Source organism: Dermacentor andersoni, chromosome 8 (genome assembly GCF_023375885.2).
Source record: "Dermacentor andersoni chromosome 8, qqDerAnde1_hic_scaffold, whole genome shotgun sequence".
In the NCBI taxonomy this organism is placed as follows: domain Eukaryota; kingdom Metazoa; phylum Arthropoda; class Arachnida; order Ixodida; family Ixodidae; genus Dermacentor; species Dermacentor andersoni.
Genome location: NC_092821.1, coordinates 131,150,465 through 131,166,900, shown reverse-complemented (window position 1 = coordinate 131,166,900; position 16,436 = coordinate 131,150,465). Strand labels below are relative to the sequence as shown.

General features: G+C 45.1%; 1 protein-coding gene across 1 annotated transcript in view; it reads right to left on the bottom strand.

Moving 5' to 3' along the window:
• GTPBP1 (GTP-binding protein 1) overlaps positions 1–16,436 on the bottom strand; it is a 40,185-nt gene that overhangs the window by 17,759 nt on the left and 5,990 nt on the right. The window contains exons 3-8 of the mRNA XM_050173585.3: positions 15,080–15,188; positions 13,346–13,526; positions 10,971–11,223; positions 10,731–10,826; positions 7,199–7,437; positions 4,267–4,411 (exon numbers count right to left, since the gene is read on the bottom strand). Of these exons, the coding sequence (XP_050029542.1) occupies positions 4,267–4,411; positions 7,199–7,437; positions 10,731–10,826; positions 10,971–11,223; positions 13,346–13,526; positions 15,080–15,188 (1,023 nt within the window). The remainder of the gene's footprint in view (positions 1–4,266; positions 4,412–7,198; positions 7,438–10,730; positions 10,827–10,970; positions 11,224–13,345; positions 13,527–15,079; positions 15,189–16,436) is intronic.

Genomic DNA, 16,436 nt, shown 5'->3' with positions numbered 1-16,436 from the left:
GCATTTCAACGGATGGGTGGAGGCGTAAACTAAAGCCCCTCCGTACTACTATTGCTATGATGAAGGAGCTTTAGCGTAGATGTTCTTGAGCAGCCTGGTACGTCTGCATGGCCAGCCACCTGGTGGCGCAGAGGTTAACCAGACAAACAAAGAACTAATATTGCTCTAACCAGGTGCAAAACATTTTAAACCCTTAGAAAAACAATGTGTTCACGATTACGCTCCTGCCAAAAATTTACACTGGCAGCAAAGTAGAATATGCTTCGTAACAGCTATATAAGTTCTGCACTTTGTTGAGCTCTGTGCGACCAAGTGGTTGCATTGTGCAGACCGTTCACGCTTACGTGTCCATTCACCCCGTGAAATGCCCAAGCGCAGTCCACTTGCGCTTGCGTTTACCCGAACACCGGACACACGAAACACTATTGTGGTAGTAATCCTCCTGCATAAAGTTACGGCCGCAAACGCGCAAATCCTGGTGTGAATCGGATACCGACAGTTCAATGCACTCCAGCCACTCTGCTCATTTACTGCCTAGCAGAGAGACACGATGTCGCAGCTTGACGTATTGCCAGTCACTATGCGTGCAGCCCACAACGTAACAAGGTCGAACCATGGTGCTAAAGAAAAGCAAAATCGCGACCAACAGTGACCACTGAGTCAACACGGAGCATGTTGTAACACAAGCAGATGACCCTTGCTGTGTGCCGGAAGTCTTGAGTGTACTGACAAATTGTCCTTGTGCATTCTCTTTATGTTACTTTCTTCTTTATAGAAACAGATTAACTAATATTTTAACTATTACAAACAACACTTGTTTGCCATAAAATTGGAAAAAATGATCAATGACGTGCCCTAGGCAGCCAAGTGGATAGCTCACACTATTAGTGTCATATGGTCACCTCGCACCACCAGGTCAGGGGCGGCTGACAACTCAGCCAAGTGGCGTGCTGCGGTTGGTAGCGATGTACATTTTTAAAACCTTATAACGAATTACACGCTTTACGCAGAGCACTCAAATGCATCAATTAATGATCAGAAGGACTTACCTAGTGACACAGTACATTTGTACAAAATCGTTTCAGAACCCTTTAAAGAAAGGAATAGCAGCATGCTGGGTCTCTCCAGCAAACTACGGGAAATCGAAGGAATCCACCATGCTATATACGCAGACGATATAATGATTTGGGCGGACCGCGGCAGTGACGGGCAAATTGAACACTCATTACAAATGGCCATTCACAAAGTCGAAGAGTACCTCCAAGGAACGGGCCTCAAATGCTCCCCGAGCAAGTCCGAACTACTCCTTAACCGGCCCACGCACAGAGGCATGCCACCAAAGAGCTACACAGGACCCCGGGAGTACGAGGAAATCGGCCTGTACACCCAAGACGGAAACGTAATCCCCAAAGTAAACAAGATCAAAATCCTCGGAATGATCATTGAGGCCAATGGAGCTAACAGCGAAACCGTGAGGAAGATCGAAGGCAAAGTCACCAGCGCCACAAGACTCATAACCAATAGAGAATAACCAATAGACATGCGGGCATGAAGGAAGAAAACGTCATTCGACTGATCCACTCATTCGTTGTCAGCCACATCACCTATGTAGCCGCCTACCACAACTGGTACGTCGCGGAAAAGAACAAGATCGACACGCTCATGAGGAAAACGCACAAGATAGCCCTGGGCCTCCCAGAATCGACAAGCACCGAGCTCCTGACTCAGCTGGGCATATACAACACCCTAGAAGAAATAGCCGAAGCAAAACACATCTCGCAGCTCGAACGCCTGTCGACCATCACAACGGGAAGGTACATTATGAATGCGCTCGGCATAACGTACCACAACCAGCATGGCCAGAAAATGAAAATCCCCAACAAAATCAGAGAGACCATTACGGTGGCAACCATCCCAAGAAATGTGCACCCTGATTACAACCGAGGTAGAAGAAAGGCAAGAGCCGAGGCTCTTCTCCGTTCATTCAGCGGGGAGAGAAACGTGCGCTTTGTCGACGCAGCCGAATATGCGAACGGCCAAAAATACACCGCCGTAGTCATAGACGCAGTGTCAGAAATCAGAACCACATGCAGTGTATACACCAAACACTCGGAAATAGCGGAGGAAGTAGCGATCACGCTGGCCCTCACAGAACAGGAATGCGAAGTCGTACTAAGTGACTCGCAAACGGTAGTAAAGAATTACGCCAAAGGTCGAATTTCCAAGGAAGCCCTGTCCAATCTGGGCAACGCGGGCAGATCCAAAACCGCGAACTCGAGGATCATATGGTTCCCCGCGCACGTCACCACGGAAGGCGACGCGCTCCCGAACCTAAACGAGACGGCGCACCGGACGGCGCGAGACATGACCCGCCGCGTCGAACAGGGCAACGCCTCTTGCACGATAGCGAACGCTTCTCAAGCAGAACGGGACAGGCTCACCAGATACAACGACATAACCAGTGCATATTTGAACGGCAGAAGGATATACCCACCGCCGAGTCCCAAAGTGAACAGGAGGCAGGCCGTCGCCTGGCGACAACTCCAGATGAACACCTTCTCCAATCCATTCCGTCTGAAACGTATCTTCCCAGATAAGCATCAGGACGACACGTGCAAATTGTGCCAGGTAGGACCAGCAACACTCAAACACATGCTGTGGGAGTGCAATGTAGCTATAGGAGGGATGGCAGTTACTCCGGAGACCCTGTCGTCGAGGTGGGTCGCCGCTCTGCGCAGCTCAGACCTCGGAATCCAGATGTGGGCAGTCCAGCAAGCCCATGAGGTGGCGCTGAGGCAGGGCCTTGACGTTCCCCCGTGAGAGACCTAAGCCCGGGTCGCGTTAAACCTTGCCGGACATACAAGAAAGTTGTATCCATCCATCCATCCACACAAGGCAGATGATTATTGTTGTGGGACAAGATGAGCCTTAAAGGGTGCAATCTTTTTTTAGGAATGTACTGAATGTAACCTTAAGCAATGGCAAACCACCCATTCACACCCCATTTGCCCCTTTTAGAGTACTTTTACAAAATGTACAACCGACACCATGCTAAAGAAAAAGCAAACTGTTATTTGAATCAACCTTTGCCTTTGATATCACGTCAATGACTCCTTGCTTGAGTGCGCATTTATCAAATATAAAACTCGCACAAAAGCTATCCTGTGTCCACTTGCACTGAATTCGCATGACCCCTTTTTCTGTTCTCTTATTAAAGTGTAGTGTGCGTAGGTAGCGTTTGTACTCTGAGATACCCAAGCGTCATCCTAAAGTCGGAACATTCCATATCATTCTGTTATTCCCTACTTTGCTGTTGAACAAGTGAACTGGCAACGTTGCTACCGACATTTACCTGATTTCGCTAACGTGATTTCAACTGCTTAGCCACAATAAAATATTAATTGCAGTTAAATAATTAATCAATCGGAAAGTTAAGATAATAAATCAATGATCAATCAATCAATAAAAGCCTAGTCCTGCAAACAAGCTGTACTATAGAAACTGACCAAAAGCATTTTTTACTGCTCGTTAATGCTTTCAGGGTCACTTGAAAGGCTTGTAAACAAAGTGACCGCACACCTACGGAAGAGATAGGCAGGAGAGCAGCTCACGATAACACTTTGAATTATAAGAAACGAGACAGAAATTACTTCTGCCGACATCCTTGACTCGAAACAACATTTGTGAGAATGCCAATCATAAAATGCGCATGCGGAACTATGGGCACACAACAGGGGTGGTATTCTGTAAGAGTCCACCTAGTGGACTGTCCATTTCGGCCACTGCTGATTGGCTAAAGCCGCTCGTCTCCTCCTCGCTCATACAGCTGCATCCAATCAGCAGCGTCCGAAATGGACAGTCCACTAGGTGGACTTTTACAGAATACCCCCCCCCCCCCCCAATGAACTCGGCGAAGTGAGAATACTCCTAAAGTGCCGCGGTAGGAACCACTGTGGAGCAAAGTGAAAAATCAGTTTTAGTGAAAGTGAAGAGCTCGCAGCACATTAAGCAGTTTTTATAATGGAGGAATGATTATAGAAGTCGCGAAAGGTTAAAGCGCCTCCAGAGTGATGCTAGGGGGCGCTTCATTCTGACAAGGTGCATTTTTTAAAATGTTCTGTCATCGCCGCACATGAACAGCGACGATTGACAAAGGGTTAATAATCACAAATGTGACATCTTGAAATTAATTATTCACCCAACTTGACTAGTAAGACGAGTTGTTTGAGCTAACAGGATTGTGGGTCGTGTGAAAGGCGCACTCACGGGGACCGAGTAGGTGTCGTCTACTTGGAACTCTGCTGGCTCAGAGTCCAGGTTGGGCATGCGTGTGGAAAGCAGATTCAGGAACATCTTGAGCAGCAGCAGGTTCTCACCCGTCACGTTGGAAACTTGGAATATGGGGCACAGCCTGCGCACCGCAACGAGGAACCACAGTTAAAAAGCGCCGTGAGCCGACAGCTGTGCACTACAACTCTGAAGTAGTCATACTGAGCCTTCATTTCATCAGTCAATTCAGTGTTTTAGCACAGCCTCACCCACGATCCAAACTGCCAACGAGCAATGGCTAAGCAGAACGAGCTAGCTGTCACACCTGTCCGCCTGCCTCACACCTTTCAAGTGCACTTTGCAGTACAATACAGTGAAGCCTCAAACATGGATATAATGAATTCAGAATATACTGAAGTAAACCTAAAATGTTTCTTGCTGATATCAGCGTGCAGCAAACGTACACTTATAAGGGAGTCTTCTCGAGTATGTCCGCTTGACGCAGCACCTAGCGCGCGTCTGAGCTCTCTACAAACTATGGTATGGCAAGGTTCAACCGTATAGTGGCTTATCCTATGCTAAAACACTCTACTCAGTTACAAATACCATTGATGTACTAAGGTTAAAGGTCCAGAGAGAGGTAGGTGCAAGTATAGCATGTGAATCAGTGGTAACAAAGCAACAATCTGTGCTGACCTCCCAACATTAGATACACCTTGCAACAAAAAAGAAATGAAAGAGCCGCATATATATATAGTGATGCATGTTAAAGGCTGGTAAAGTTTAACTTGACAGCACACAAATGTCCTGGCCAACAAGAAAATCCTTTGGGATAAGACGTTCCTCTAAGGTGCAGCATTTCCTAAAGCTGTTGTTCGGGTTTTCTTTTTTCCTTTTTGACACGGACAGTAAGAAGCAACCTTTAACCTGACATAACATTTTCAACTTGTCATTATTTTGCATTAGATGACAGTCGAATCCTTGTCAACCTAAGAAAGAAATACTGGTAAGCCTCAAAGGTCCCCAAAAATTTACTGTAATACTTGTTTTTATGAATTAGTTTCAGTTTTTGCACCAAGGTGGTAGCCATGACATCATGATGTACAAGCTCGCTTTGTTTCTGCAACTCTTGTGACTGCCTCACGCAAGCACAGGCAGAAAAAATGCACATAGCACTGCTGTCATTGCTTTTTTTTTTTTTTATGAGCAATGTCATCACATCTATATTGGTACATGACACCAACGAATATTTCTCAACATTGTGACATCACATTATCATGTGATAATGCCAATGGCACCATGTCTTTATATTAAATTTAAATATACTACAGGGGCTATATATCTTTCAAGGTCCGATCAGTCGTGAAATGAAAACCACAGTGACAATCAAAACTGTTATACTTGGAACATTTAGATATACTTTCCAGCTGCTTCTCTACACAGACACCACTCCGACTGAGACATTTGTCGTAGGGTGGTACCAACTTTCCTATACCCTCGTCACAGAAGGCAGCCAGCTGTGCTTTCAGCCAATTCTATGCACTGCTCTGCAGCTCACTGTCCGATTCAAACTCCTGTCCTTCTAGCCAGCACTTCATGTGAGCAAATAGAAAGTAATCGGAGGGAGTTAAGTGTGGGCTGTATGGTGGGTGATCATACACTTCTTTGTTGCAGGTACACTTCGCGGCCACGCACTGTCATGAAGAAGGACAGTGCCTGATGACAACATTCCTCTTCGCTTGTTCTGAATCGTCTTTCGATGACGTTCAAGAGTCACGCTGTATGAAGCTGCAGTGATGGCCGTGCCACGTTCCATGAATTCCACCAAGAGAACACCATTGCTGTCCCAGAACACAGTAGCCATACACTTTCTGATGCACAAGGATTGCTTGAACTTCTTTGCTTCTGCAGAATCAGAATGCATCCACTGTTTGGATTGCTCTTTTGTTTCTTCAGTTTCGAAACAGACTCATGTCTTCGAAAATCTTCTCCTTCATCATGGTAGTGCTGGAGAAACATCAAGGCTGCGCCCATTCGCTGCATTTTGTGACGGTCGCTTAGCATCTTGGGAACCCACCTCGCACAGAGTTTGCGGTATTGGATTTTCTCACTCGTGATGGTACAGAAGCTGGCCATGAAATTTCTGAAACGAATCACTCAACACAGAAATTGTGAACCGACTACTTTCTCAAATTGCATGATCCACTTGCTGAACAAGATCATTTGTTGACAATCGCTTCCTTCCCTATCCGCATGCATCATGAACGTCTGTCCGTATTGCTTTAAAAAGTTCCTGCACCATTGCCACATCGTGCGGTCACTCACGAAAGTAGTGCCGTACACATTACTCATTCGTCGAATTTCGGCTGCATTGCAGCCCTCAGCGTGCAGAAATGGAATAACAGCACGTACCTCACACTTAGCGGCAGACTCTGTTGAGGCATGTTTACGTGCTTACTGCGTGCTCAGCATTGAGAACTGCGATGTCGTGCGATCGGCGGGCATACTAGGGACATTACGCAACATATCTGGGCATAGTGTCATTGGATTTTCACTGTCGTTTTAATTTTACGATCGATCGGACCTTGAAAAAAGAAAGAAAAACCTTGTATAAGCTTTATTGGCTAAGTGTCATTTTTACATGTGTGACAAGTGCGGGAGTGTTTTTACAACATTAAAGAAGTGTTCCCAACAAATGTTTCTCGGTTTAATGACATAACATTATCACGTGATAATGTCAACGGCTCCAGGTCCTTATATGAAATTTAAGTGTACTATAAGTGCTGGTGGCTAAGTGTCATCTTTTTATGTGTTACAAGCGTGGGAGAGTCGGTACTCTTTTATATCAGCTGCTGTGAATGCCCCAGCATGAAGGGGCCGACGACGGCTACTGGCTCGGCTCAAACCAAAACCCTTGCCCCGTGCACACCTTTCAGAGACAAAATTGGTGGCGCAGACAACCACATCATCGGCTGAGTGGACCACGACGGGGATCTTGCGGCAGCCCGGCGACTTAAGAATTCGCACGAGCAGGCGCATGGTGTCTTGCAGAACATTGGCTGGGCACATGTCCATCTTAGTGACCACGACGAACACAGGAACACTCAGCGCTAGGGCCAGGCCCAGGTGCTCCTTGGTCATGCCAACCACACCTGCATTAGCACCCACCTGAACAAAGGAACGAAAGAGAATGGTTTTTTTCTGCTTTAATGAATTGATTGTGTTTAACACCCTGAAACAACACTGTGGCTATGTTTGAAACCACAGTGGGAAAGCCCAGGACTGAGTCTTGCCACTCGGGGTTCTCCTTAAGTGACATCCAAAACTCAAAGTTGACAGTGTTATCTTTTCAAGTTTTTGCACTCCACCGACATAAGAATTCAAATGACCCAAAAGAGATTACTTTCACAAGACCAAAGAAAGATGTTCTAATTATACAACTGTCAAATACTTGACTGAATCAAGACAACAAACAATTAAAATGTTTACAGCATTATAATCCCTTAACTGCCATGAAAAACTTTGAAAAAATTAGGAGACGTTCTGATTTTCTTTTTTCATTTGTTTTGCCATTTTTTCTAAAAAGATTATGATACAGTTAAACCTCGATATAATGAAGTATTTAACTTTTCATAACCTCTTGGCAACCTCAATATGGCAATGTGTGTTTGTATACGATATCAATATAACGAAATTTCACTGCCGCCTCAAAGGAATGCCGAGACAATAAATGGAAACTTCCGCAGACGCAGATGGTCAAATGATTGAATTACAAACGGCTGCTAGCAAACGCACCTCTCAAGTCATGCGCGACATAACAAGAGCAATCATCGAAGCCACATTATGTTCTGCATAAAGTCCAAATGCGATGCAAGAAAGATGGTGGCTTCACGAGTGCGGCCTCCCGGCACGAGCAAAGGGAAAAAAAAGGGGAAGGGAGCGAGCTCAAGCGCATGCAAGGGGATGTGTGTGTTTGGGGCGGGGGAGGGGGTGAGGGCGGTAAGTTGGCGCGCATGGCTGTAAGCGCGACTGAGCACATAAGCAGCAGCGCACCCTGCTTTAGAGGCAATCTTCCGCATGTGCAAAGAGTGGGCATGTCGAGACGGCTTGGCACCATGTATGCTGTCTTACCGCGTATTTAATATTGGATGTGGCGTAATCTCGAGTTTCGGTGACCCGTTGGTGCGAGAGGCAGACGAAGCATTCGCTCACCGCTGCCAGTGCTTTTCCTGATAGCGCCTCCCAGTGCGGGTGACACTGTCAGCCATGGGGGCAGAGTGCATGCGAAAGCGTGGCTGGCTTCGCTTAATTCGTACCGCCAAGAAGATACCATCAACGTACATGGCATGAAACCGTATCATTCGTCACTGACTCCTAAATTTATCAAAATGGATTGTTTTCTAATTCACATTTACTTTTTTCGATTTCCCGATAATTTGGAAAATTCTACGACCCATTTTGGTGTAAGAAAAATTTATCAGTGGCTGTACTTATTTGCATAAAAGGACAGCTTTCAAGAGAACGAAATTTCGATATAACGAAGCAAATTGCCGATTTTACCGACTTCATTATATCGAGGTTTAACTGTATCAGGAATGCCTAAGCGTTATTACTGCTTTTGCTGAAAAAAAAAATAGCATAGGACATTGTGTATCATTTATTGGTATGTCAAAATTACGAGGCTGTTCAGCCTTTGTCATGACTAACTGATCATCGGCAGTTAAGGGGCTAACATACTTTTAACTTAGTCTCACATTAGCACATATTGTGTGCTTTGTATGAGATCTACACAGAAACTGCAATTTTTTTGTATGCTCATGAAAATGATACAACCAGCCGGAAAAATGCACAAGACCACTCCAGAATGGCGAGAATCACGGTTCGCCTTCAAGTGACAATTCTGCGGTTTCTTTGCTAATGTGTTCTGGTTGGACGCTAGTAAGCCTGAGCAAATTTCCCTTTTTTGTTCGAAGTGAAGTCAAAATGAATTTCAAAGCAAATACATTGTTTCAAACCAAATACATAGTTGTGGGATTTCCATAAAGCCAGATGTTGACAAACCTAAGAAAATTGGTTCTTATTAAAAAGTTAACAGGCTCACCTCCGGAGCCGGTTTATTTTCAAACTGCTGTTATTCAGATATTTTTCATCCAAAAATGCAATTTGAGCATTTCTTACAACTCCATCTGCACAGAAAAGTTAACAGGCCCTTCCTCACTGTTGTGCTTCGGTTTAATAGAAATTTCACGGTAGACGATAATGCACGACGCTGCCTGTTGTGCGTCGTCGCGATGCTGTGAAGTGCGACTTTGGCTGCGCGACGCTGGCAGTTTATGCTGTGTTGTACAAATTCAACTTGACGCCATCTACGCGCGAGCTTAACCAGTTCCACTTTACAAGTACACAGAGGAATAAATATAATTTAAATTAAGATTGGGGTGCAAATTACATGTGAATTTCGACTTCAGGTGCGACTGCATGGCAGCAATGCCTGAACTGCCCCGAAATACGAGCAGCTGGTCGAATAGCCGCTGCTACGACATGGATGACTCGTGCATCTGCTAAAGAAGACTTTTCACAAGGATTTGGGCAGTGTCGCGGTTATTGCGGGTTACATGTTCAGATCTTCTTTCCCTTTCTTTCTGGGCTGTTGCACTTGCGGGTGCGGCTTATACATCAACAGATGTAGGGGAATATTCAAAAATATCAGATATTTTCAGAAGCCTAGACGTTAGCACTGCTTTTGTTTTGCACATGTGACCACTTCACAGCTCAGAGCTTTTCCTAACAACAGTTACCGACCAATAACTCAAGCATGCTCAACTATTCGGACACCTTCACGATACCTCCATTCGCCCCACGGGCGTAATGTGCAAGGACAACCAGAATTTCACTCTTCGCTCCTTGTTCAATAATTTAGACTCTGCCTGCATCACTGTCGGCTTAAATTAAAATTAAACTCCAGAGATTTCCATACTAAAACCACAGTTTCACTATGAGGCACGTCTTAGAGAGGGACTCCAGAATAGGTTTGACCACATGGAGTTCTCTAACATGCACCCAATGCGTGGTATACAGGCACCCTTGCTGAGAGACATACTTTGCTGGGAATTAAGACACACACAAAAGCAAAAAAAACAGAAAATGCACCGGTGGCAAACAGAATTTGATGCATCTTGCGGGGCACGCTGGTGCAGCTTTTGCGTGCGTCTGAATTCGCAGCAAAGTACTGTCCTTCAGAAAACCACATCATTGTGTTAGTATACAAGATAGCACGGCTTTGAATATCCAGTGCATCTGATTTATGACTCCAATCTCTCCCAGCATACTTGTTCTAGTTTTGCTGCCCGACACGTGAGTACTCACCCCGCACACAGGGGGCGCCACCCTACCCGCGTGATCGCGAAGATCGGCGCTCTGCATTTTGTTTTGCTAAGCCACCGAGCAACAGATGCCCTCACCATGAGCATGGTGAAGTCGGGGGCATGCCCTGTCATGCCAAAGATGGTGGTCTTCAAGTAGCGCTCATGGCCTGCCAAGTCGATGAACGTGATCACCTGCAACAGCGCAAAAACAAGCAAACAGTATACGCTTATAATGAATACAACAAAGTTATTCTCGTGTCGAATGTGACTTTGGCACAACTGTACCAGAGCTTCGGCTGTACCGAGTCTGCTCATGATCGCCGCAGATGAACCCACCTTCGAGGACTGCTCGCAGATGCGCATCCAGTCAAGCTGGCCCCCGTGCGGGTCGGGCTGGTTTACGACATTGCCCCGCGAGTCGAAACCCAAGATGTCGTTGCCCACGGACGAGGTGCGGCCGGACTCGGCCTCGTGCTTGTGCCGAAACAGCCGCTGCCGAGCCAAGCCACGGCCATTGTCCAGCTCGCCGTGGGTGAGCACGCCCAGCAGAGTGCTCTTGCCGGCGTCGACGTTGCCCACCACGGCCACCCTGGAGCACAAGTCATTGACATCAAGGTCACACATCACAAGTAGTGACACGGTATCATCAGCCCATTTTACGTCTGCTACAGGATGAAGATCACTGATCTACTCTTCACATTTGGTCACTTTGGCCCCCCATGAGCTTAGTGTAGTGAAGGAACCAAGTTAACCAAATGTCAAGTTATTGAGTGCCTCGAGAAACAATTAACAAATACTTAATAACATGTCTTTATTTGATTAAAGAACCTGCAACATTCATCTCCATTTTGCACAATATAGGTCTGGAAGCTGCAATTATCATCATCTCATGAATGATAAGCACTTGCAGCGGTGAGGGCTTCAGGACTTGCCTTTCAGTGCAGAAGTGGCGCAAGATGTACATGTTCATCATCTCAGTAGGCGTGTTTATTACTACTGTGGACATATCACAATTATTTTGTCCCCAGTGAGCTGGCTGGCAACTGATCCTCCATCATGATGTAACCAGCATGTTCTGTGACAGTGTGTTGCCCATAGCAGAATTGCTTTTTATTGCCGACGACTTCCACCACTTTTATGACATCACAGATGCTTCGCACTGAATAATGAAACCAGTGCTTGCCACAACCGCCGCAGATCAATCTGCGATTCCTATTGACGTGATCGTTGATAGCAATCCATGAAGTTTTGAAAGCATATGGCTAATGCTGTATGCAGTGGTGAAAGCAAGAACTATAAAGGTGCAAGGCACTCCTGTCATTCCTGTATGGCTCCTGTAGACGAATATGGCGATGTGGACTTCGGCGCTTTGTTTCGATTGGACACAAACACCACTATTGCCTTTTGCACTGCACATTTATGCTGCCCCACGCTTGGTGCACTTCAAGGGTTGCCAAATACCTTGAATTAATGAGCTCAGGGTCATTAAACAATGGGTACACTTGCCGAGACCAGAGGGCAAGTCCTAATTATCAGATTTGCTGAATTAACGAGCCTTTATTGTACTATACAAATAAACATAGTAAACACCAACAGTAGTTCACAAATGACCTGTACATCAATATCAGGGTGTACTTGGAACATCACATGTAGGCTGGTCCAAGCTTGAGACAGAAGAAAGCTAGGTGTGAGCTTTCGAATAGGTTTGAGCCGATATGGAGGCGTGCAGTACAACACAAGTGAATGCATGGATTGAATGTATAATCTAAGCCATGGTTAAAGAACTGTCTAGACATCTTGAAAAACCATTTCTGTTGTTCCCGTTGTCGCATTCCTTGTCAAGTTCTTATTCATTCAGAAAGCTGGAGAAATACCGAGCAATTTGCAGATCAGAGTTGCCATAATTTTACTGCAGCGATACTTGGAAAGCATTTAGAAATTGTGTATGGTGGTTGTTACAGTAAAAAAAAAGAAGTGGCAGTTCACCGTGACAGCAATTTACTGTATCTTTTTCTAGCTGACTTGTTTTGCATTTATACTCGATTCACATTTTTCTGTTTGCGTTATGGGCAGCTTGTGCAGCACATGAATGAATGCTTCCTTTCTGCTCTGTAGGCTCTTTTATGATGCACCGACAAACACTGTATACATGTGCACTGTACCTTTCATCCTTATCTTTTATCAATAATTTATCAATTATATAATGACTGTACTCTTTTCTTTGACGTATGTCGTTCCTGTTGAATTTTTATTAGTGGTAACATGCATTTCATACTTTTGTGCACACATTTAGCTGCATCAGCTTTCTTGTTCTCGACATTTTCTTGTACGTAAAATTATGGGGTTTTACGTGCCAAAACCACTTTATGATTATGAGGCACGCCGTAGTGGACGACTCCGGAAATTTTGACCACCTGGGGCTCTCTAACGTGCACTTAAATCTAAGTACCACGAGTGTTTTTGCATTTCGCCTCCATTGCAATGCGGCCGCCGTGGCCGGGATTCGATCCCACGACGTCGTGCTCAGCAGCCCAACACCATAGCCATTTTCTTGTATGTACCTTTCAATTTATTCTAAAAAATTAATGCCATGTCATAACGCACAGACTCCCGTCAAGCTACATCATTTGTGACTTTTTGTATGCATTCCCGACATCATATCATTGTTGTCAAATAGAGAAATTGAATTGGCAAGTTTGCTCGACTCTGACCTGACTTCCACAAAGTCATTCTCCTTGGCCCGTCGCCGAACCAGATACTCGGCAATCAGCCCATCGGCAGTTTTTCGCTCTCGCAGCCGCACACAGTCACACTCCATTGTTGACGCCATACTTTGTAATGTTGCCACTGAGGCATCCATCTCCTCAGCTGTGAGCCCAGCATCGCCTTGACCTGTAACAAATGTGTGCAGCGCAGGACACACTTACAATAGGTTCGAGTGGTCAATTTCAGTGCTCTCGCGTGAGGCATCTTACATTTGGCTGATCGAAATCAAGTACTCTGAACAGATTCAACTGGTTCATTCAGGGTGCTGCATTCCAGTTCAAAGTACTCGGAGGCACTCTTCACCTTCAAATTGGAAGCAACAGCAAAATCCAAATATGACAGATTTGTGATTACGCGGCTCCTCCGACTGCTTCTAAATGCAGCTGAGCGTTTGGTTCGGGCATGCTTCTTCTTTTTTTTTCACCAATGTCAAGAGGCCTCTGCATTGGCACAAACCATCTTATAGCATGGCAGAAGTAAGTTGAGTATATTATTAGTAACTGACCAGTAATGCTAAGAATTAAACAATAACTAACCCTTTATTATAAACACTTTATGTTTCCATATCATCTTCTTGTTCATACAGTGTCAACACTTGTGCGCAGAAAGTGAAATGCAAGTATACTGCCCTTCACCGCCAAACTGCCAAAGACTTGTTTAATGAATGAGGTTTTACTATTAATAGACAAGATGCAGTACAAGGGAATAATATACAGGAGGAGGTCCCGAGGTCAAAGACTGTAATGGGACCTCCTGTACAGTGTATAAGTAAAAATATAAACAGTTGCAGCAAATAACATAAGAAAATTTAAAAACAGCAAACATAGTGTTGGTTTATGCCCCAACACTCCAACAATACGCCTTTCTCGTACTTCATTCTACCCACTTTACGGCCAATCCCGCATTGTGCTTAACTTGGAGCACTGGACATCATGGCACGGATGGGATACACGAGGTGTAAGGAGATGACCAAATGTGCGCACACATTTGTGCTATGCTTTCTTCCATGCCATTATGATTGACGGTGACCAAATAAGGAAATTCTCAGCCTGGAGGCAATGTTTCATTGAGGAAACTTGTCTTTGTCAGGACATCAGGTGCCTTCAACTTGTCTACGTTGGCCCGACAAAAACAAATCCTTCTGTCAGCATGCTGGCTTGGACTGATGATTCTCTTATTCACCGACTGTTGGTATTGCTGTCTTCGTCTCCCTGCGAATTCTTTGCCTTGTTTGGATTTCTATGCCATTATGCAATGCAAAAACACTAATTCATCCTATTTTTGCAAAGAGCAACTAATTAGTAAATGAACATGCACATCGCACATTGCTGCACCTGATGCCTCTCAGCACAGTGGCTGGCATTCTTTCGTGAACAATGATTTGAATGTACCTGCATACAGGAGGGTGTCAGATTGGTCTAGTTGGTGTTCCATTGTGTTACAAGGTTGTATTGTGCAATGTGGAAACCACGGGACAACAGAGACACAGATAAGCGTTGGCTTACACAGGTCATCAGTAAGCAGTACAACATGAAGGCAAGATTAAAAAAAAACAGTGCTTGAAGCAACAAGACCCGAACAAAACAGCGCGAGATAACAGAGCGCACATTTTGTTTTAGTTTTGTTGCTTCTAGTATTGATACATTTTCAATAGCTGGCTTTACTCTCCATATTCTCACCTCCAGTCCCAATCTCGTAGATGACTTCACCATGTCCTTTTCGTAACCGCTGCGACAGCTGCCTCTGCAGAGCATCGTACTGCTCTTCGGATGGACTCACGAGGACCGTCTGCAGAAGCAATGAGAGCTTTCACCTCCTCGGTGCTCAGAACAATTGATATTGAAATAAAATTACTTAAGGCTGTGTTACCAGAAACGTAATCCATAGACGAATACATTTTCTTTTTCTGGAAGAGAGCTTTGAAAGAAGAGCTGACAGTGTTTGACTAATTTTCTATTTTGCTTGATGATTTAGTGTTATGAAAAACAATTTATTGTGGGACTTGATGTCATAGAGTTGCTGAGTGGTCTACACAGTACACCACAGTGCAGGACTCCAGATGAACTCTGACCGCCTGGGGTTCTTTATCGTGCACCTCAGGTACAATACATGGGTACTTTTGCATCCAATGCCCATCAGAATGTGGCCACTGTGGCTGGCGCTGAGCAACACAGCCTCTGAGCCACCATGGTGTGTAGTCATCTACGATGCCACAGTTCACACTTTGAAACATTCCTTGATGATTCCATATTTACACTGGTTTTCCAGTTCTGGACACCCAGAAACGCTGGTAAGTTACAGTCTTCCTTTCTCTTTTAAAAGTGACACTGCTAAAAAAATGAATTCCATCAAATTCTTGAGTTTCAGGTGCTGAAATTACGATCCGATCATGAGGCACGCCATAGAAAGTGGGTGGGGTGGGGGGGGGGGCTTATGGATTAATTATGACCACCTGGGGTTCTTTCTAACATGCATCTATATACTCTGTTTCAGTAGTTTCTCTAAGCACTGTGCCATCTACGGCATCCTTGACCCACTGAGAGGGCCAACACATCTTGAATGTTGTGCTTCTGCGCATTGTCGTTCGCTAGCAGTGACCACTGCAATGCAAGCGTCAGCGGCAGCATCTACAAACACTGTGGAGCTGCGCAGCAAGATCAGCTGTTGCGACAGCAGTGGTAGAAAACTTGGTCCTACACCAACAAAGCATGTGTGTTCAAGATATTAGAGTTCTTTAATACTTCAAGACACAGAGGAGAAGGAGGTTTGCCAAGACAGAGGAAGTGTACCATTCAGAAGAAACACTTGGCCAGCACGTAACATCGCACGGATGGTGGCGCCATCTCTCTTATAACACCCACTAGTACAGGATGGGCTCATTGATTTGTAAATGCAGTCATTCTCTTAATTACAGAGTTCGGGCTTGTGGCTTTACCGCACTCCTTTTGTACAACGAAGTAGGTTCAATGCCATTTGCTTCATTCCTCTTGCGTAAAAATTATGCGTGGTTCTGCTATCGCAAACACCAGAGACCAG